Source organism: Amphiprion ocellaris, chromosome 18, assembly GCF_022539595.1.
Source record: "Amphiprion ocellaris isolate individual 3 ecotype Okinawa chromosome 18, ASM2253959v1, whole genome shotgun sequence".
NCBI lineage: Eukaryota > Metazoa > Chordata > Actinopteri > Pomacentridae > Amphiprion > Amphiprion ocellaris.
Genome location: NC_072783.1, coordinates 2275995 through 2299309, shown reverse-complemented (window position 1 = coordinate 2299309; position 23315 = coordinate 2275995). Strand labels below are relative to the sequence as shown.

Genomic DNA, 23315 nt, shown 5'->3' with positions numbered 1-23315 from the left:
ATGAACAATCTAGTATTTTACTTTATGATCTAAACAACTTGTCATGGTCTAGAAATGATTTTAAATTTATAGTTTTACTAATTTACAATCTGCAGTTAATGTCTCCTCTGGTATATTTACACTTTGAGGACTGGATTGGACCCTCTGGAGGGCCGCTTTTGGCCCGCGGGCCGCATGTTGGACACCTCTGCTTTAGAGAATATTTAATTAATTCATCACATTTATCAAATGAATACTTGTTTCAGTGCTAAACTTAACATTATTGTCCAAATGTCCCAGACGCTTCCAACCCTTAACACACATCTGCAGGCTATAAGTAGCATGAGTGGATCTTTTTTTTCAGATGCCCTAGTTTTCTCTCTGTATTTAGTAAAGATTCCTGTAGATACCGCAGTCTGTTGACTACCCAAATCCCGTCCAGACTGTCCGTTGGAGTGCAGCATCAGGACGCTGCTCTTTCCCGTATTAAGCCACAGCGAGCACCACCTGGCTTTGCTGCTAATGCTGGCTGACATGTCGTGTTCATGTCCCGGTTGTCATAATAGGGGCGCTGACAGGGACTTCTTAATGCCAGCGGCTCCTCTACCATCAACACTGCTTATGTAACCCTGCTTATGTGGTGCATTTCCAAACTCCCTGGACCCCCAAGTTCAATACGCACACCTCCTGGTGGCTAAGAATAAATCATCCAGCTGGCACAGTGTAGGAGAACTTCTACACTGGAAAAAATGCCTCTCTCAAAACAAGAAAAAAAACTTATTTCAAGGAACTTTTAGCTTGAAATAAGTAAAAAAAAAAATCTGCCAATAGAACAAGTGAAAAATGTCTTGGTAAGATTTCTTGAAGTAAGATGTAATATTTAGAATATTGAGATCTCAAAATTAGCTGGGAAAACTTATTTTAAGAGCTATTTTACCAGAATTGTCAAGCTTAGGTGTCTTAAAATAAGTCAGACATGCTAAAAAAAAAGAAGCAGTTTTTCACTCAAAAATAGATTTTCACTTTAATGTAACCTCTTAATTTGAGATGTATTAACCCTCCTGTTGTCTTCATTTACGGGCACCAAAAAATATTGTTTCCTTGTCTGAAAAAAAAAAAATCAGCAAAAAAATTCACCAAATTTCGGAAAATTTGCAAAACCGTCAGGAAGAAAATTCCAATAATTCCTTAAAAGTTTCCCTTAAAAGTTTTATTTTTTAAAAAAATCCCACAAATTTGGTAAGGAAATTCTTGTAAATATTTTCAAAAAATGAGTAAAAATCTTCCAAAAAAATCCTAAAAATATCTAAAGTCATTCCATATATATCAGTAAAAGTTCTAATATTTTCTTTAAGAACATTCACATAAAAATCACCCAAAATCCAGTGAAATTCGCTGGATTTTGGTTGATTTTTTTTGTGAATGTTCTTAAGAAACATTTTTAACATTTCTTTTTTTCCACCAAAAATGTTCAAAAATTTCCCAAAAATGTTGAAAATGTGGACATCAGAAGTTTCACTGGGAAGATCTATATTTTTTTCCACATTTTCAAACTTTAAAACGGGTCAATTTTGACCCGCAGGACGACACGAGGGTTAAACTTATTTTGAGTTTTCTTGTAAAATTCAACTCAAAACAAGATAATTTCCAGATTGTTTGACTTAACAAGATATTTAAGATGCATTGTCTTAAAACAAGTCCCTCCATCTGCTGAAATGTCTCGTGTTAAGTGAATTTATCTTAAATCGAGTGGGATGAGACATTTTGACTAAAAATAAGACAAATAGACTCGGCTAGATTTAAAGTTTTTGCAGTGTAGCGCTCATCATTTGTTTTCACGGCTCCACCCCCCCCCCCACCCCCCCACCCCGCGATGTTTTCTCTAGTGTTGAGCAATGTTTTCTGGCCTCATTTTCCAGAGAGAGAGGTTGGGACACATGGAAGCAGCCTAATATTCCATGGAAATGTTAGATAGATGCACAGCGAGCAGTTCTTCTTATGCCACAGGGCTTCTGACTGAATCAGAATCCCTTTTATTAGGCGTTTCTCTGGCGCTGGCGTCTCAGAGTGTTGCTGTATGGTTTTCATTTCTGTTATTAGTCACCGCTCATGTGCATGTGTTTACTAGGGAGGAGTTTGTTACCCTGAAATTAGCCAGCACCGACAACAATGCAAGCAGATGACTTACCGCAGCTCGTGTAATTAATTTTTTTCCACTACATTTTCCAGCTTTTCAACTTTTTTTTTCTTTAACCCTCGTGTCGTCCTGCGGGTCAAATTGATCCATTTTAAAGTTTGAAAATGTGGAAAAAAATATTTATTTTCACAGTGGAAACTTCCACATTTTCGGGAAATTTTTGGACATTTTTTGGTGGAAAAAAAAAGTTAAAAGAAAAAGTTTCTTTAAGAACATTCAGAAAACCCAGTCAACCAAAATCCAGCAAATTTCACTGGATTTTGGTTGATTTTTATATGAATGTTCTTAAAGAAAATATTGGACGTTTTACTGATATATATGGAATCACTTTAGATATTTTTAGGATTTTTTTGGAAGATATTTACTCATTTTTTGAAAATATTTACAATTTTTTAAAAATTATTTTTTAAGTTGTTATTTCTTGCCAAATTTGAGGATTTTTGTTTTAAAATAAAACTTTTAAGGGAAACTTTTAAGGAATTTTTGGCATTTTCTTCCTGATGATTTTGCAAATTTTTATAAATTTGGGGAATTTTTTGCTGATTTTTTTTAATTTTTTGGTGCCTGTAAATGAGGACAACAGGAGGGTTAAATGAACGATGGTTGTTTTGAATCGAGGACAGGTCCATATGAGTCACATGAAATAATTGTCGGTTTGTTCAACAGATTGCACTTTTATGGAGAGTGTTGCCACAGCATGATTTAGCTTTTTTATTCCAAGAATGCCCGCATTCAGCAGCATCTTAGTAATTTGCGATGGTGCCTGCCAAGCTGCAGTAAATCTGGTGGCTTTGGAAGTGTCCAGCGCCACAGCCAGTCCCTCCGTCTCTGGTGCAGCTTTCGTTTCTTTGCACAGGCGACTGTCGGCGGGAGGCAAAGCTTGGCCACGCAGGGGTCCGATGTTATCGCGCTTAGATACACAAACATCCGGATGCACACCAACCCATAAACCCAGTGACTCACTCACCCCGGCTCACACGCTAAACCGCCCCACGCTGCCGCATTCACGCTGTGATTTGTGTCGTCCTGCGTTGCGTTTCCTTATTTTTTTCGTGATCTATGGCAGCTGTAAAACCTCAAATGTCCATAAAGCCAAATGAAGTGCATCCAGCGCAAATTACATTACAGCTAAAACCGACTGACTGGGAAGAGGTGTGGAAATTTGTGTGATTTTAAAAGCTTTTTTGAGCCCCGGTGACATTTTAAACACGACACGATCACTGTTTTGGACTCATGAGCCGACATGTTTTTTTTCCCATGACAGAAATCTTACATATTGACAAATAAGCCGGTTTAATTTTTTTCATAAAATCATGTAGCTTGAATATAATGCTGCAATTGATGCTCTTTTGGTTTTGATTATGTGTGACATCCCTTCTGGATAGCTTTACTGTTAGAAATGTAATGTGAAAGGGAAAGAAACCACAAAGAATTGTCACCAGACTGTTGGGTTTCCCTCAGCACTTCAGAGTTTTTCCTTGCTACATTTTAAACGTCTCATGATGACTGCTTTTAACCCAAATTATTGGCCTTTTTTGCAAGCCATTTAACATTTCTGACAGAAGTTTTACGTATGAGGAATAAGCCTCAGCCTGTGTTTCCTGATTTAATTTTTCACATTAAAAGCACATTACTTAAATTTGACACAGCACTTGATGTTCTTTTGGGTTTTGTATTATGTTTAATGCTTTAAAAATGTGACGTAGAAGTGAATGAAACCACGAAGACTCTTCAGTTTCCCCGGTATTACGTAGCAAATAAATATAATGCTGCAATTGATGTTTTTCTGTATGGTTTTTACTGTTACTTCTAATTCTTTAATGACCACAAATTATCACCAGATTCTTTGCTTTCCCTCATGCAGCCATTTAGAGTTTTTGCTGGTGACATTTTAATTATGTCACAATCACTACTTTCTTTTTACTTTAAACTCAAGAAATTCTCCTTTTTTGCAAATCTTTTGGTATTTCTGACAGAGGTTTAACAATTTTCACGTAAATTTAGCACTGCAATTGATGTAAATGTAATGTGAAAGGCAATAAAACCACAAAGAATTATCAGCAGACTCCTCGGCTTCCCTCAGTAGCATATGATTCCTAAATTTGATGCTGCAGTTGATGTTTTTCTGTATAGTTTTACTGTTAATCCTTTAACAATCTGCTACGTGAGGTGAAACAGGGCATAACCACAAAGAATTAAAACCAGACTCTTCGGATTCCTCAGTATCACATTGCACTTCGGAGTTTTTGTGACATTTTAAACATCCATCCATCCATTATCTATACACCGCTTAATCCTCACTAGGGTCATGGGGGGGCTGGAGTCTATCCCAGCTGACTCAGGTGAAGGCAGGGGACACCCTAGACAGGTCACCAGTCTGTCACAGGGCTACATACAGAGACAAACAATCACTCTCACATTCACACCTACGGGCAATTTAGAATGATCAATTAACCTCAGCATATTTTTGGACTGTGGGAGGAAGCCGGAGTACCCGGAGAAAACCCACGCATGCACAGGGAGAACATGCAAACTCCATGCAGAAAGATCCCGGGAAAGCCGGGACGCGAACCAGGGATCTTCTAGCTGCAAGGCGAAAGTGCTAACCACTACGCCACTGTGCAGCCCCACATTTTAAACATCTTATAATAATTATTTTTAACTTTTAACTCAAAATATTTTCCCTTTTTGTGAATCATGTAGCATTTCTAACAGGAATAAGCTGTAGCCGGTGTTTCCTGGTTTATTTTTCACATTAAAAGCACGACATTTGACTATAACGTTGTAAATGATACTCTTTTGGTTTTGTATATGTGTGAGATCACTTCTGCATAGTTTTGCTGATATATTTAACACTCTAAAAATGTGATACGAAAGGCAATGAAACCACAAAAGACTCCTCACCTTCCTCAGTATCATGCAGCACTTTAACCCTCGTGTCGTCCTGCGGGTCAAAACTGACCCATTTTAAAGTTAAAAAATGTGGGGAAAAAAAATATTTTCACAGTGAAACTTCTGATGTCCACATTTTCAACATTTTTGTGAAATTTTTGAAAATTTTTTGATGGAAAAAAGAAATGTTAAAAATGTTTCTTAAGAGCATTCATAAAAAACCAATCAAAATCCAACGAATTTCACTGGATTTTGATTGGTTTTACTGTTGTATATGTAATCACTTTAGATATTTTTAGGATTTTTTTGGAAGATTTTTAGTCATTTTTTGAAAATATTTCCAAGAATTTTCTTGCCAAAATTGTTTTTTGTTTTTTGTTTTTTTTAATAAATAAAACTCTAAAGGGAAACTTTGAAGGAATTATTGGAATTTTCTTCCTGAAGTTTTTACAAATTTTCAAAAAATTTGGTGATTTTTTTTCTGAATTTTGGGATTTTTTTCAGACAAGCAAACAATATTTTTTGGTGCCCGTAAATGAAGACAACAGGTGGGTTAATATAATGCAGAAATGGATGCAAAAGGTGATATAGCAACAAAGAATTATCACCAGATGCTTTGCTTTCCCTCAAAATATTTTCCTTTTTTGCAAACTTTTTAGTATTTCTGACAGAGGTTTTACGCATGAGAAATACGCTGCAGCCTGTTTTCACATCATAAACTGTCACTTTTGACCTTAAAAATAATCTACTTGGTCAGAAATCGTCTTGACTTTGAGCCCGAGGCCTCCTTTTTGAGGTGCCGATGTAATACGACAGGTGACTGACGCAGGTAAAAAGAGGTTTTTCAATGTGCGACTCTAGCCTGTGCAGGTCTTCAGACAGTCTGCCTCCTGTGTCAATTAAGTTAGCTTAGCGTTAGCAGCAGCACCTCCTCGCTTACTGGGAAAAAGCAAGGAGCGGTGGTCAACCTGATTGTAAGCATAAACATATGAGTGTGGAGCATTTTTTTCCCCTCAGAAATCTGCCTGAAAGCAGGATTCATGGCTCTGAAGTCTCACAGGAGTTTTCCATGAACCACCCACCGCAGTCGGAGCTACTCTACCGGCGGCTAAATTGCTCCATTCATCCTCAAGGAAGCACAAAAATGTCTTTGTTCATCCAACGTGATTGCACTGTTTGGTTCGGGGTTTTTGCGTGGATTTAAGGAAACGTCCTCCTTCAATTTGTAAAGTCAGAGCTCTCCTTATTGGAAAATAAATGTGGTTATGTAAGAGGGTCACCCAGATGGATGAACCTGTGGTTTCCAATCCCACAGTGAGCTCATTAGCCCGACTAGCAGTGATTTATCAAATTGGTCCCAGGTAGTTATGCACCGTGTTTATTGCTACTAGCTTACGTAACCGTTTACAACCCTGATGAGACCGGAGCATGTGTGTGTTAAAACTTCGTGGCACTGCAGCTCAACTGTCAACACAACTGCATTTTTATTGTTGACAAAGCAATCTCACCTCAAGGTCCATTTAGTTGTAGAGCTTTCAATCATATTATATGATCAGGAGATGCAGCTAGGCCGCTTCTTTGTGAGCTGAATAACCACATCTCCATGATTAAAACCACCATGAGGGGACACAAATGCATGCAAACCTTCTTAATGTGACGTTTTCTGCAGACCCGTAAGCTGACCAAAGCAGAGAGGCAGCGTTTCAGCGAGGAGGTAGAGATGCTGAAAGGACTGCAGCATCCGAACATCGTACGGTTCCACGACTCGTGGAAGTCGACGGTGAAAGGCCACAAATGCATCATCCTGGTGACCGAACTCATGACGTCAGGCACGCTCAAGACGTGAGTCTCTGCATCCCATTCCTCTTTAACCCTCAAAACTGACCTGTTTTAAAGTTGGAAAATGTGGAAAAAAAAGTATATCTTCACAGTGAAACTTCTGATGTCCACATTTTCAACATTTTTTGGTAATCTTTGAACATTTTTTGATAGAAAAAAAGAAATGTTAAAATTGTTTCTTAAGAACATTCACATAAAAATCCACCAAAATCCAGCGAAATTCACTGGATTTTAGTTGATTTTTATGTGAATGTTCTTAAAGAAAATATTAGAAGTTTTACTGATATATATGGAATCACTTTAGATATTTTTAGGATTTTTTTGGTAGATTTGTACTCATTTTTTGAAAATATTTACAAGAATTTTCTTTTTTTTTTTTTAAATAAAACTTTTAAGGGAAACTTTTAAGGAATTATTGGAATTTTCCTCCTGAAGGTTTTGCAAATTTTCAGAAATTTGTGGAATTTTTTTGCTGAATTCTTGGATTTTTTTCAGACAAGGAAACAATATTTGTTGGTGCCTGTAAATGAGGACAACAGGAGGGTTAAACTGCATCTTTTTTTTTATCAGTGGATTTTAAAAAAAGATGAGTCTCCAAACCTGAAAGCAGCTCATTTTTATGCTTACCCTCCTTCTTACATACCAAAAAGTATATTTGTCTCTCATTTGACAGCTTCCCTTCTGCTTTTAAAAGATGATAAAAAAGACCAGAGAATAGTTCTACTTTGAATCCAATGTTCTGGGAGAGATCTCTGGAAACTTTCAAGCTTCCCCCTGGCTGTCAAAATACGAGCTGATTTATTTCACGGCACTTAGAAGCTTCCTCTTCACGCTGCGCTGGGATATGTTTAGGCTGAGCTTCCTGAGTCTTTGTTTCAGGTACCTGAAGAGGTTCAAGGAGATGAAGCTGAAGCTGCTGCAGCGCTGGAGTCGTCAGATTCTCAAAGGGCTTCACTTTCTGCACACTCGCACTCCTCCCATCATCCACCGGGACCTCAAGTGTGACAACATCTTCATCACCGGTCCGACTGGCTCCGTCAAGATTGGAGATCTGGGCCTGGCCACTCTCAAAAGTGCCTCTTTTGCTAAAAGTGTAATTGGTAAGAGTAGATTCAGCGTGTTTATGAGTGTGTTTACCCTGAACTGATGATTTAAATTTCTCCTGTCTGACATCTTAAGCACAATTTGGCCTAAATCTAACAGTTAACCAGTCTTTAAATGGTGGAAGATCTCAATCAAATGGAACAGGTTTCGCCTTTCACTTTTCCCTGTTTGTTTGTCACTTTGTCCCACTGCACCCAATAACCTCAGGTGCCTCTTTAAATTCCTGACCTCATTTTTAAACGCAGCATCAATCCGCAAGTGGCTTTTAATTTCAGTGGGAACTCGCCCATCCCATCACGTACAAGCAGGGAGTGCCAGCCATCAAACGCACCATAAAGACTTGTTGACTCCTGCTGAAAGTGGCTCTTAAATTTCATTTAACCGCCTCCAAATGAATCATAATTTCCTAATTGTTTTATCATGAAGAGGTGTGGTATAGATTAATTTTACTTTTTATGATAAAACAAGATAAAGAAATTATCTTTTTAGGCAGTTGGTCAGTTCACAACTTTGGTCCAGATTGTAATATCTTAGAATTATTGGATGGATTTCCATGATGTTTTCCTCCCTCAAGGCAAATTATAATAACTCTGTTAACTTTTGATCAAGTCAGATACTTCAGTTTACAACTAAATACCTGCAAAACAAATGACATTCCCATCAGCCTCAGATATGCTTTGAGTTGGTGCTAATTAGCAAATGTTAGCATCCTAAAAGACCATAGTAAATACTATACATGCTTAACCTCAGGGTGTTCACACTGTAAATATGGGCATGTTGACATGTAAAGGTTAGCATTTAGATCAAAACATCACCGTGTATAGATACAGTCTCCCATAGCTGCAGATTCTCAGCCTTGACTGACTTAGTGTTTGACATGTGAAGCATTTATGCTAACCAGCTGCTTGTTCAGAGCCTTTTTTGTGCTATTTGATGTTCAGTTAAGTTAATTTTGCACATAAGAACAGATCAAATGAAAATAATGCCAAAATGTATGTTTTTCTTTTCATTTTGTGCATGTGTTAGATTCCTTGTTCTATATTAGTGCTGCCCCTAATGATTATTTCCATTGTCAAGTAATCAGTCGATTAGTTTGCCAATTAATCAATTCATTGTTCGGTCTATAAAATGGCAGAAAGTGGTGAAAAGTGTCGATCAGTATTTCCCAATCCCCAAGAAGATGTCATGCTTTGCCTACAATCCAAAGATATCCAGTTTACTTAGACAACTGAATAAAGAAACCAGAAAATATTCACGTTTAAGAAGCTGGAATTAATCCTCATGTTGTCCTGCGGGCCAAAATTGACCAGTGAAAACTTCTGATGTCCATATTTTAAACATTTTTGGAAAATCTTTGAACATTTTTTGGTGGAAAAAAAATGTTAAAAATGTTTCTTAAGAACATTCACAGAAAAATCAACCAAAATCCAGCGAATTTCACTGGATTTTGGTTGATTTTTATGTAAATGTTCTTAAAGAAAACATTAGAAGTTTTACTGATATATATGGAATCACTTTAGATATTTTTAGGATTTTTTTGGAAGATTTTTACTCATTTTTTGAAAATATTTACAAGAATTTTTTAGCATTATTGGAATTTTCTTCCAGAAGGTTTTGTAAATTTTCAGAAATTTGGGGATTTTTTTTGCTGATTTTTTGGATTTTTTTAAGACAAGGAAACAATATTTTTTGGTGCCCGTAAATGAGGACAACAGGAGGATTAATGAATTTTGACTTTTATTTTTTTAATTACTCAAACTGAAAAAATGCTCATCAGAATATTTAGTGATTAAATAAATAGTTAGTAACTAATGAGTTAATTATTGCAGCTCCATTCTGTGTAGTTGTTAATGTTTTACTGTTACTGAATTATCGACAGACTTCGCTTTCCTCAGTGTTATGCAACATTTTAATGTCTTTCAGTTGCAGCTTTGTTGGTTTGGTTTACTGTTAACAACCTCATCAGCTTAGTTTTTAGCAGCAGTGACGTAACATTTAAAAACCACTGCATGTCAGTGAACATCAGACAGCTAAAGCTAGTGGGTAGCTGGTAAACATGGTGGAATATTTAGCCGCTTAAGAACCCTAAATTTTCTAGAGGAGTTGATAGAGACCAAAGCAGAGCTAAAAGGATCTCTAAAAAGGCAACTCTTGCTAAAAAAAAAAAAAAAAGCTTCCCAATCACAATTTTATAAGGTGATGAGATGTCAGGTTTGGGTTTTTAGCTCGTTCTGATGCTATTAAATGGGCAAAATATGCATATATAATGTTAATAATGCTAGCAGCCCACAAAAATTCTATGTTCATTCATTCTCAATACAAATTTTTGGTTGTCTCTTAGTGATTTTGTTGTAATAATTGCTTTCTTATACTATACACTGCAAACAGGAGCAAAAGTGCACATAGATAGATGGAAAGTAAATATAATATGTACAAAATGAAGACAGCTATATATTAAATTACATCTAATTTAGCTATAATAAATCACCCATATATCCATATCTACACTATAGACAGACACTAAGGAGAGAATATACAGTTTGAATGGCTATTAAGTTAAATACAGTGAAAATATGCTGCAGTATTAAGCTTCTTAACTGAACCTAATGCTCTGAAACTACAACAAATAGCACTTAAAAGCGTGACTGCTTTTGGTCATGTCCTGTACTTCCCTCCCTGGGTGGAAATTTATGGCAAAAAATGATTTATTTTTCTTGTAAGACAGAAGAAATTGTCCCTTAGTGATTGTGTAGTAATAATTGGATGATTTATGACTTCCACTTCTGAACTTCGACAGGAACACCAGAGTTCATGGCCCCGGAGATGTACGAGGAGAAGTACGACGAAGCCGTGGACGTCTACGCCTTCGGAATGTGCATCCTGGAGATGGCCACCTCTGAGTACCCGTACTCCGAGTGCCAAAACGCCGCCCAGATCTACCGCAAAGTCACCAGTGTGAGTACGGGAAAGAGGAGGACAACCTCATTCCCCCCTAGTATTTCATGTAATTGTCCACATGTGTTCTCTTTCCTCTGCTGGAATTAGATAGAAAAGAACCAGGATATCTCATGCATACGCCTGGATATTCTGGAGGCCTGGAAAAGAAGGGGGGCCCACTCGGAACGAAAGCTCCGTTTGGTCTATTAAAGGCTCAGATTTGCCCATTACGAGCTCGGGGTGCAGAAGTGTACAATAACCCAACCGCTCTTCTGTATTTAGGCTGCGATCATGACGCAGGATTGCATGTTTTACGCACTGATTGCCAGCAGCTTTACCAGTTCAAAGGTCTTGCATAACTGGTATCGTTTTCCCTGGAAAGTTCCCTTCGTCGTGAAAAGATTTGAATAGGATGTATGCTAATTTTTTCTCTGAACTGCTCAAACCTGGCAGAAAAAGACAGATTCATTGGGAAGTTAAATATTTTTATTGCATTGGAAGATCTAGAGATGGATCCAAGCTCAGAATCCAACTAACTAATGTCGCATTCAGGTCATATCTGGCAGTTTAATCCAGAAAAAGTGGGAATTCATGAACATTTTGATTTTTAAGACTTCAGCTTGTTCTTCTTGAAGATCTGGGGATGAATCAAAACTCAGAATCCAGCTAAATAATGTTGCATTCAGGTCATATGACAAAATTCATCCAGAAGTTGTGGGACTTCATGAACGTATTGATTTTTGAGACTTTAAGTTGCTGTATTTCAAGCTGTTCTCCTGGAAGATCTAGGGTCGAATTCCAGCTCAGAATCCACTAAAATAATGTTGCATTCAGGCCATTTAAGACAGTTTCACCCAAGAAAAGTGGGACTTCATCTAAGCAGTAATTTTTAAGACTGCAGCATTACAGCAGCATCTTGAAATTGGTGTATTTCAAGTTATTCTCCTGGAAGAGCCAGGGGCGAATCCACCTAAATAATGTTGCATTCAGGCCATATCTGGCAGTTTCGTCCAGAAAAAGCTGGACTCCATCAAAGTATTGATTCTTAAGACTTCAGCATGTTCTTGTGGAAGATCGAGAGTCGAATCCAAGCTCAGAATTCACCTAAATAATGTTGCATTCAGGTGATATCTAGCACTTCTGTTCATAGAAAGTGGGATTTCATGAACTCATGGATTTTTAAGACTGCAGCGTTATAGCAGCATCTTTAAGTTGCTGTATTTTAAGCTGTTCTCCTTTAAGATCTGGGGATGAATCAAAACTCAGAATCCAACTAAATAAAGCTGTATTCAGGTCATATCTGGCAGTTTGATCCAGAAAAAGTGGGACTTCATGAACGTCTTGATTTCTACGACTTCAGCATGTTCTTCGCGCAGATCTAGGGACGAATCCCAGGTCAGAATTCACCTAAATAATGCTGTATTCAGGTCATATCTGGCAATTTCATCCAGAAAAAGCTGAACTTCATCAAAGTATTGATTTTACGACTTCAGCATGTTCTCCTGGAAGATCTAGGGTCGAATCCCAGCTCAGGATCCACTTAAATAATGTTGTATTCAGGCCATATCAGACAGTTTCACCCAAGGCAAGTGGGACTTCATCAAAGCAGTAATTTTTAAGACTGCAGCGTCTTTGAATTGGTGTATTTCAAGCTATTCTCCTGTAAGATCTAAGGATGAATCAAAACTCAGAATCCAACTAAATCCTGTTGTATTCAGGTCATATCACACAGCTGCATGCAGAAAAAGCTGGACTTCATCAAAGCATTGATTTTTAAGATTGCAGCGTGTTCTCTTGGAATATCTAGGGTCGAATCCAAGGTATCTGGCAGTTTCATCCAGAAAATGCGAGACTTTATGAACATATCGATTTTTAAGACTGCAGCATTAAAGCAGCGTCTTTAAGTTGCAGTATTTCAAGTTATGGAAGATCTGGGGATGAATCAAAACTCAGAATCCACCTGAATAATGTTGCATTCAGGCCATATCTGGCAGTTTCGTCCAGAAAAAGCTGGACTCCATCAAAGTATTGATTCTTAAGACTTCAGCATGTTCTCTTAGAAGATCTAGGGTCGAATCCCAGCTCAGAATCCACTAAAATAATGCTGCATTCAGGTCATACCTTGCAGTTTCGTTCAGAAAAAGCTGGACTTCATGAACGTATTGATTGTTAAGACTGCAGCATTACAGCAGCGTCTTTAACTTGCTGTATTTCAAGCTGTTCTTGGGCGCTGAGCGCAGCGATGACGCCACGGTGGGCACGGGCAGGCGACGGTAGAATTATATGTTTTGGAAAGTGTGTCTCACTCTTTGCTCTACAAAGAGTCCTGTTTCTTTCTTGTGTGTCGCATATGCAAAGCAAACAGCGTGTGACGGAGGCTGGAAAAGCGAGAAAGCGACAATGCCAACAAGTCAGAGTGGGTCTGGCTCCTCCACAAACAGGAGTGCAGACGTGTTCCGTGTGCAGTCGGAGAAGCTTAGCCATGCGGCAAGATGTGAAAAAAAAAATCAACACCTCACGTTAGCTGTGCTTTTCGTGATTTGTTAATGTTTTACTTTTATAAGGACGACGGCTGACGTGTCGGTTTAACGGCGTGACAGTAATATTTTTCACAGCACTAACCCACAAACCTTACATAGGTTTAAATGACACACTTCTACCTGAAGTCATTTGCTGTTAAAGAGGCCCAAAGAGTGCAGCTTGACATGTGAAAAGGCAGAACACGTAAGATTCTTGTCACAACTGTTTACAGACTTGGCCTTGTTTATAATATGATTTACATCAAGCAATTAGATGAATTTTCCCATTTACAGTGGAAAATGCTGTCTCATAGACATTATATAACCAAAAGTATGCAGACATTTGAACATTGCATCCATATGTGACAGATAAACATCTTATTTTGCATCATTAAAGTCCTCTTATGACATCCTTTGCTCCACCGAATGTTGGGCTGCAGGGATTTGATCCTGGTTACACAAGAGCACCAGTGAGGCTGATGTTGGGTGATACTGTGAGACCTGGTTTACACTTTCTGTTCATCCAGAAGTGTCAAGTTCTTCCACACCAAACTAGGACAAAACCATTTATTCATGGCGCTGCCTTTGTGCAGGGAGACACTGGTGTGTGGGAATGGGATCGTGCAAATAAAAACACATAGAACTGAGTTATTACTGTGTGTAAATCATATTTTATGTATGCCATTGTGCACAGGTTAGTAAAATGCAGTAGAATACAGTGCAAACAGAGGCAAAGGTGCATATAGATAGATGGAATGTAATTGTAATATGTACAAAATGAACAAAATGATCTATTAAATCACAGTGTGAATTATGAATTAGCTGTAATAAGTCACTAATTTAACCATTATAGCTACACTGTAGACAGACATAAAGAACAGAATATACAGTGAAATGAGTATTGTGTTAAATTCAGTGAAAGTATGCTGCAGAATTAAGATTATTGACTTAATCTAATGTGATAAAACTGGGAAAAAATAGCACTTAAAAACATGTTTGTGGGATTTTCTGCATGCTTTTGGCCATATAATGTACTTTCTAGACTTGGATTAAATTTATGCCAAAGAATATCACATTTTACCAGCAAAACATAAACTAATTTTAGTCTTTATCTGTGCAAAATAACTGTTTTGGATGTTTCACATCTAATACATGGATCCTAATGTGACTAATCTACACATCGGATAGAAACTAAAACAACAGAATATGCAGTTAAATGAGTTTTAAGTTAAATACAGGGATTCTTAACGTAACGTAATGTTCTAAAACTCTGTAAAATAGCATTTAAAAACATGTGCAGGGCTTTCTATCTGTCTTTGGTCGTATAGTGTACTTACTCTCACTGGACTGATAATTTATCCCAAAGAATACCATATACTTACAAGACATATCTATGTTTTATTCTCATATCTGTGCAAAATATCTGTTTCAGATTTGTATGGGATACACTGATCCTTTCATTCTTCACAATGTTAAAAATGTGACACAATACATTAAGTCAGTGGGCCGCCGGTTTGCTTCCTAAGATCTTATCTCGACCTCTGTCACCACAGGAAAGGAGCTGAGTCACAAATTAGATTTGGATCGAGGAAAAACTGATTTATGCTCAAGGTGCACACGGAGGACAGCGAGGACAGCAGATTTACTGTGATTGCAGTGAAGGAGGCGATCTAATTTGTGTCTGAGTGGACAAAAATGACACAAACAAACAAACAAAACACACTTGTTGCTTGAGTAAAAAAACATCTTGTCCTCTCTGCTGTCTCACTTTAGGAGGAAGCAGTCATGAGAAGCAAAACAAAGCTGCAGCGACTGTGTGACATGTCAGCCTCTGAATACGATAACAGAGTGTATCAGTCGGCCGTTCGCTGCTAAATCTTATTTGGGTGTTTGACCCAACATCATCAGGTTGCTTGGGTATCTGCAGGCCCAATGACCTTGGGTTTTTTCCTCCCTTATCAGTGTTTTTACAGGGATTGGAGCGCTACTGTAATCTATGTACATTCTCATGATAGCATTTAGAAAAACTCCCTTATTTCTTTTAAAGGAGAAACCCTGCCTAAATATTTTCAAGTTAAACTCTACATGGAAGCTGCAGCTGTTTGGAGTTATTAAAATCCCTCCGAGGATTGTGTTGCATCTTGGGTTTTTTCCATTTACATGAGCTCTCGGTTATTGTCCTCCACTGGCGTTGACATGATCGCAGAGCCGAATGTCATGCTGGCTGGAGGCAGAAGCCACAAAGCGGAGGGTTACGTTAACATGCAGTGCAGGTGGGAGTGGTGTCGACGCTCTGACTGCTAATGTGGGATAAAGGAAGGTTGCTCATCACTTATTCTGCTTAAAATCCTTTAAAATACACCCTCCTGTGATTTTTTATGATTACCTATGAAGCCTTGCAGGGGAAATAAAACCTAATATTCTCTTCTGACTGTTTTCACAGGGCATTAAACCCGACAGTTTCTACAAAGTCAAAGTCCCAGAACTCAAGGAGATCATTGAGGGCTGCATTCGCATGAACAAGGATGAAAGGTAAAAGTCAAAGCAGACACACTAACCCACAATAACACAATGAGAAAATGTGTAGAGAACTGATATTTTAATATTTATAAAGTGCACTTTTCCCCATTTCTATTTTATTTATTTATTTATATTATCCTTCCCTTGCTGCAGGTACACCATCCAGGACCTCCTGGATCACCCCTTCTTCCAGGAGAACAACGGCGTGCACGTGGAGCTGGCGGAGGAGGACGACATGGTGAAGTCGGGCCTGAAGCTGTGGCTGCGCATGGACGACACCAAGAAGCTGCACGGGAAGTACAAGGACAACAACGCCATCGAGTTCCTCTTTGAACTCTACAAAGACGTGCCTGAGGAGGTGGCTCAGGAGATGGTAGGCTGACAACACGACCCGATGAGTCAACCTTTACTGCTGCTCTGACCCAGTTTGTGGCAGCCATTAGTGAGGAAATTGAGTAATTGATCCCAGATCAGCAGATCGAGGCGGCTTCAGGCCTCCTCCATGTGTTCTCTGGATTCTAACCCTTGATTTATGATAATAGCTTTTTATAGGGTTTGTGTAGGGAAGCTGAATATGGAGCTGAATGAACTCGTCGTGTTTTAGTACAGTTAAACCCCTCAGTCCTTCACACAGAATAAATTACTTCATCTGAAGGCCGTGAGGGAACAGCAGTATAGTTAGAAGACAGGAATTCTTGTTGCTGAATTTTGAATTAAAAGACAGTTTCAGTGTTGAATTCCAATGATATTGCTGTTGTTGTAATTGATATGTTTTATTTAAAAGCACATCCAGATTTACATTTAATCATCTGGAGGTCCTGTTATGGGCTTGTCATTATTATAACTGAAAGAGAAGCTTCTCTTTCAGATGTGACACTTGACCCCATGCAGTGAAAGCAGCTCGCTAATGCACCTCGGCATCATTATGTGTCTTTTATGGTTCCGTTACGACAGCAGAAAGCATTGAAACCCGCCGCGGCCCATAACGGGAACACCTTGCACAGTGTGTCAAGGTCACGGCTCGGCATTTAATCATCAGTGGATGGAAATGTGAGAGCGTGTCTCAGGAAGCGGCCGAAGTCACGTCTTTAATAATATAATGGCTCTCATGCTTGTCACGAAACGGACCCTTATGTCCTCGAGAGCCCCCTCCCCTCCGTAGAGGTCACTTTTAATGAAAATACAAGCCACAATTCCTTACTTGTTTACCTCTTTGTGGTAGTTTTCATCAAGATCAAATTTGGTATCAGCAGGGGACATCTAGTCGGGCGATTGGCTGTAATCTGACTAAGTGTTGAGAGGCAGCCCCACCGTGCTGCACCGGGTGTCACAAAAGGCCGTTCAACACGCTAAAAATGACAGAAGAATGCAGTTTGTGTGTGTCGGGTTCGCAAAACAAATGTTATTTAGCGCTGAAGCTTTTGTCCTGGACTGGACTGTAAATGGGTCCAGAAGTGCAACGAACCTGCATTCATTTTCTACATATTGCACCAGCACACACACATATATATCACTAGTCACATTTTCAGTTTGTGTCATTGCAAACACAGCCTGCAGTTCAGCTGAAAAGTCCATGAATTTTTGTCACATGACAGCTGCTCCCAGCTGAGTCACGAATAGCTTCACAGTTTCACAAAGGAGCTTAGAATTTTTCGTTTTTTACTGAATTTGTTCAGATCAATTTTTTGGGCAAATTTTAAACGACACATGTAAAGTTTTGAATGGAATGTCACCATTTTAAGCTCAAATTTCGTAAATTTTTCTAATTAGACCACACATTACACATGATTTGTTGTTATAATCTGACTATGTGTTGAGAAGCAGCCCCATTCTGCTGGACTGAGTGTCATAAAAGGCCGTTCTAGATGCTGAAATGACAGAAGAATGCAGTTTGTGTGTGTTTTGGGCTATGAAAGGACTGACTGTAAATGTCACAGCTTGGGTCAAGAAGTACAGCAGGCCTGCATACGTTTTCTACATATTGCACCAGCACACCTACACACATATGTATAATGTTGTGCCCTGACCTCTTGTGTGTGTTGTTATGCAGGTCGTGCTCGGCTTCGTGTGCGAGGCCGACTTCAAGCTGGTCGCCAAGGCCATACGGGACAGAGTGACGGCCATCAAGCGGCAGAGGGACAAGCTGAGGCGGCAGGCGGAGGAGAGGAAGAAGAAGCAGGCGCAGGAGGCCATAGAAGAAGAACTGGAGACCAAAACCGGCGATGTCGTGGCAGCAGATTCCCCGACCCCGGCCCTGACGCCTCCGGCCCCCATACTGTCCCCAGTGACCAGCTCTGTGGACTCCGGCGTCAGCTCCAGCTACCCCGCAGAGCCGGAGGAGCCCGAGGCCGACCAGCACTTCCACGTCCGCCACAACAGCCTGTCTTCTGCAAACTGTGAGCTGCTGAATTAAACATCTCGTGCTACGAAAATGTGCATATTTGCAGTTCAAAAGCTTTGATTAAATAGCCAACTGTCAAATTAATTGAAACATGAAGCTTTGCAGTGCCTCAGGTCATTAACCCTCCTGTTGTCTTCATTAATGGGCACCAAAAAATATTGTCTCCTTGTCTGAAAAAAGTCCAACAATACAGCAGAAAAATCCTCAAGTTTCTGAAAATTTGCAAAACCTTCAGGAAGAAAATTCCAATTATTCCTTAAAAGTTTCCCTTAAAAATGTTACTTTAAAAAAAAAATAAAATCCCCCAAATTTGGCAAGAAAATTTTTGTAAATATTTTCAAAAAATGAGTACAAATCTTCCTAAAAATATCTAAAGTGATTCCATATATATCAGTAAAACTTCTAATATTTTCTTTAAGAACATTCACATAAATCCAGCGAATTTCGCTGGATTTTGGTTGATTTTTATGTGAATGTTCTCAAGAAACATTTTTAACATTTCTTTTTTTCCACCAAAAAATGTTCAAAGATTTCCCACAAGTGTTGAAAATGTGGACATCAGAAGTTTCACTTTGAAAATATTTTTCTTTTCCACATTTTCAAACTTTACAACGGGTCAGTTTTGACCCGCAGGACAACAGGAGGGTTAAAGTCTAGTGTTTTGCACAAAGAAATGCTGTTAAAATCAACAATCAAAGCTTGTTCGTTATAAAACGTCTAAATACATTTGTACAGTATAGTATGTTTCAAAATAAAAGTAGCAGTGCCCGACAATAAAAACACTGTTAGGAATTAAAGTCTTGTATTTAGAATTTCAGTTAGTAGGAGTGCAGTTTTATCACAAAGTACACTTAAAGCACGGGGTAAAAGGTAAAAGTCTATGTAGAATTATTGTAGCGTTTTATTTTGAAAATCAGTCAAGTTGCAGCTAAATTGTATATGTTGCAGACACTTTAATCTATAACATTGCATCATGTTTTATAAATTTAGAATTTAAGCTAGCTCCTTTTGAAATTTAGTGTTGTTGAAGTATAAATTTACATAAATACTGATGTACAAGTATCTCAAAAGTATACTTAAGTGTACAGTGCTTCAGTAACTTACATACTACAACTGTAATGTGACATATATGTCTAATGAACCTGTTAAAGTTTTGACCTCTCTTGTTTTGGGTCGTAACCTTTGAAAACAAAGACTTCTCACTGCATTAGCTGCACAACTGTACTAAGCAGGAAAGCTGTTCAGAACCCAAAGCACATGGGGGGGATGCACTGAAATGTGAAGCTGTGGAGAACTAAATTATTCAGTCCCTGTAAGTCTTTTCTCTGTTGTAAGCACATGCTGTTCTGTAGTTATTGAGCATTTCTCAGTTTTGTAATTCACAGCTTCTTAAACAACCACCCAGATATTTAGAATACGCTAAAAACGTGTCAGACATCCACAGATCAGAGCTGGTATGAAGTGAAATCCTGGAAGTTTTATTGTTTATGTGTGCGGTGCAGCTCAGTTTGGGGTCTCTAGATGCGTGGGTTTCTGTGTTTGTGTCAGTTGGTCGGGCCGGTCACATGCTCATGGTTTTATGTGCTTTGTTGAAACAGCTGACTGCGAGACGGACGGCTATCTGAGCTCCTCCGGGCTGCAGGATCCGCTGGAGGCCGGCGGCTTCAACGCGCCCGCCACCCCTCCCACCACGCACAGCAACCCCCCGGCTGTAAACGGCCTCCCCATCCCGGCCCTCCGCTTCCCCTCGGTGAGTGAATTCAGTCAGGAGCTGGCTGTCAAAGGGGAGATTACAGGGAAGGATGGCGTTCAGGACTTTATAAGGCATCGTTTTGCAGCATTACTATGTCCAACCCAGTGCTTACATGCTAATTGAATAGTAGAACATGCTAAATACTGAGTATAGTTTTTAGCCCCTTAATGATAGTTTTCATTAGTAAAGTGGAATATTTACTCACTGAATTACTAACTAGAGTTTTGTGTATCTTCTTGTGACATGTTGTCAGTTTAAAAATTGAATTTGTATTTGTTTTTCAGTTTTTCGTCATGTCCTTGATGGAATTTTGATTTTAAATAGAATTTATAGGAGTCTTTAGCCTAGCAACTGTCTGAGGCTGCATTACTGCACTGTACAGTTATGTTTTAAGCTAAATGCTAATGTTTACAACTTTGTATAGCATATCAGCATGCTAACATATCAGCAAATTAGCTGATGGTTGGCTCAGTTTTAGGCTAAATGCTAATGTTAAATGTTTGCCAATCTATTTCAAAAACCGATTGGCTTGGTTTTAAGCTAAATGCTAATATTTAGAACTTGTTAGAGCTAGCATATTAGCATGCTAGCACATCAGCTAATTAGTAGGTGATTGGCTAACACATCAGCTAATTAGTAGGGGATTGGCTCTGTTTTATGCTAAATACTAATGTTAAATGTTCGCCAATCTGTTGTACGAATCGATTGGCTCTGTTTGAAACTAAAGGCTAATATAAATATTAACATTTAGCTTCAAACAGAGCCAATGCTATAGCTCTAACAAGTTTTAAAAAACTTGAGAGAGCTAGCATATTAGCATGCTAGCACATAAGCTAATTAGTAGGTGATTGGCTCTGTTTTATGCTAAATGCTAATGTTTCATGTTCACCAATCTCTTTAAAGAACCAGTTGGCTTGGTTTTAAGCTAAATTCTAATATTTAGAACTTGTTAGAGCTAGCATATTAGCATGCTAGCACATCACCTAATTAGTAGGTGACTGGTTCTGTTTTATGCTAAATGCTAATATTTACAACTTAGTGTAGCATATTAGCATGCTAACACATCAGCAATTAGTAGGTGATTGGCTCTGTTTTATGCTAAATACTGATGTTAAATGTTTGCCAATCTGTTTTACAAATTGATTTGCTGTGTTTTAAGCAAATGCTAATATAAGCATGCTAACACATCAACTAATTGGCTCCAGAAACAAAGCGCAGCTAAGACCGTTGGATATGTCCTTAATTTTGCAGTGATTTGACCATAAATCAAACATTTTTAATATAAAATTTAAAAATTCATCCTGTCAACAAAGAAGGAAGGACCACCTGTATTGCCAAACCACTAGCATGGCTAAAAACATTCACACATGTGTCAAGGCAAAACAAATTGCCGCAAAATTGATGCTTCATTATGGCAAAAGCAATGATATCTTGAGAAGTATTAATCATTTCAATTGAGATAACTGATTATAAGTAAATCAAACACCTTATTAATCTTCAAATAATTAGACAAATCTGTATCCATGTGCATCTTACCACATATCTCTGTCTATTCACAGAGTATCGCCGTATCCAGCAACATAGAACATAGAAACTCTGGACCCCCGAGTGGCTTCAACTCCCCTGTGGACAGGTAAACGTCCTTCACGCTGAGCTTTTTACAGCCATTCAGGGAACAATAGAGCTCAGCAGTCCCTTTCATTTGAAGTCAGACGCCTGAAAATCAATGTGAATTTCGTAGAAACATCCTCCAGTCGTAACTCCTCCTCCTCAACATCTGCAGTGCTGCGACGACACGCTGGAGGCGAATCGACAGCTCTGTTTTTATTGCACTGAGGCAGAATGAACTGAGATGTTGTTGGAGGCCATGTTCCCCATGTTGGTGGGATGTTAGAGAGGGAGGTTTTATTCTCAGCATGAGAGCAGACTAAGGACGAGTAGGTTGGAGCGTGTATGTGGTCCAGGTATTACTCATGTTGTGGGGACCTCAGGTTTATACACATTGTGGGGACATGTGGTCCTCATGGGGACTAAAAGCAAGTAGACATGCTGAGGTTAGATTTAGGTAAATGTTAGGGTCAGGCAGGTGGTAGAAGGTACAGTAAAGGTTAGAATAATTGATGTAAGTCAATGTAATGTCCTCTGTGAGTGATGGGGGGTTCATCTAGGTGTCCAACATGCAGCCTGCGGCCCAAAAGTGGTCCTCCAGAGGGTCCAATCCGGCCCTCAATTTAAAATCATTTCTAGACCATGACAAGTTATTTTGATCATAAAGTAAAATACTAGATTGTTCATTGTTCTTTTGTCATTTTGTGTCTCATTTTTATAGTATTTTGTCTTGTTTTTGTTGTTTTTGTCTTTTTTTATTCCTTGTTTTGTGTGCTGCTTTTGTCGATTTATGTTTTTTTGTCTCGTTTTTGTCGTTTGTCCAGTTTTTTGTCGCTTTGTAACTTTTTTGTCTAATTTTTTATCTTTTTGTTTTGTTTCATGTCGTTTGTCTCATTTTTTGTCCTTTTGTGTCTCAGTTTTGCAATATGTTGTCTTGTTTTTGTTATTTTTTGTCTTTTTTAATCTGGCTTTTGTCGTTTTGATCATAAAGTAAAATACTATGTTGTTCATTGTTCTTTTGTAGTTTTATGTCTTATTTTTGTAATATTTTGTCTTGTTTTTGTTGCTGTTTTGTCTTCTTTTGTATGAGCAAAAGTGCTTTCCAATAGAGAAATAAGATTAATGTTGCAAATTGACCAATATGTTTAAGATAAAGTAATATATTCTGTACCAAATTACCATTTTAGAACAAACAGCGCGACTGTCAAAATGTCTTTTACAGTCATCTCATTTCAGTTTTCTGTGATTTCCAAGAATTGACAGTATGTGACTCGTTCACGGTGGATTGAAAGAAATGCCAAGAGTGGTTGAGTGTCGTGTTTCGTAACAACTTAGTCATGCAACATTTAGGAGCCAAAACGTACTCCCAGTTGGTTAATTCCTCTGAGAAAAGCCCTTGATTATGATGAGCAGATGTGCATGTCAGAAATTACAAAGAGAGCAACCGTTTGCAACATCAACATGGATGTCAGATCAATTTTTTTCTCCACGTTCTCAGTGTGTGAAGGTGCAGAGAGGTTTTTCTGTGAACTAAAGTTACCCGTGAGGTGAAGGGTTTTTAAATAG

General features: G+C 38.5%; 1 protein-coding gene across 2 annotated transcripts in view; it reads left to right on the top strand.

The window, feature by feature from the left end:
- Window positions 1-23315, top strand: part of wnk4a (WNK lysine deficient protein kinase 4a) — a 67064-nt gene that overhangs the window by 17909 nt on the left and 25840 nt on the right. For both annotated transcript variants that reach the window (XM_055004173.1, XM_055004172.1), the window contains exons 2-9: window positions 6738-6910; window positions 7787-8007; window positions 10809-10966; window positions 15911-15999; window positions 16141-16360; window positions 18038-18383; window positions 19987-20138; window positions 21701-21774. In XM_055004173.1, the coding sequence (XP_054860148.1) occupies window positions 6738-6910; window positions 7787-8007; window positions 10809-10966; window positions 15911-15999; window positions 16141-16360; window positions 18038-18383; window positions 19987-20138; window positions 21701-21774 (1433 nt within the window). The remainder of the gene's footprint in view (window positions 1-6737; window positions 6911-7786; window positions 8008-10808; window positions 10967-15910; window positions 16000-16140; window positions 16361-18037; window positions 18384-19986; window positions 20139-21700; window positions 21775-23315) is intronic.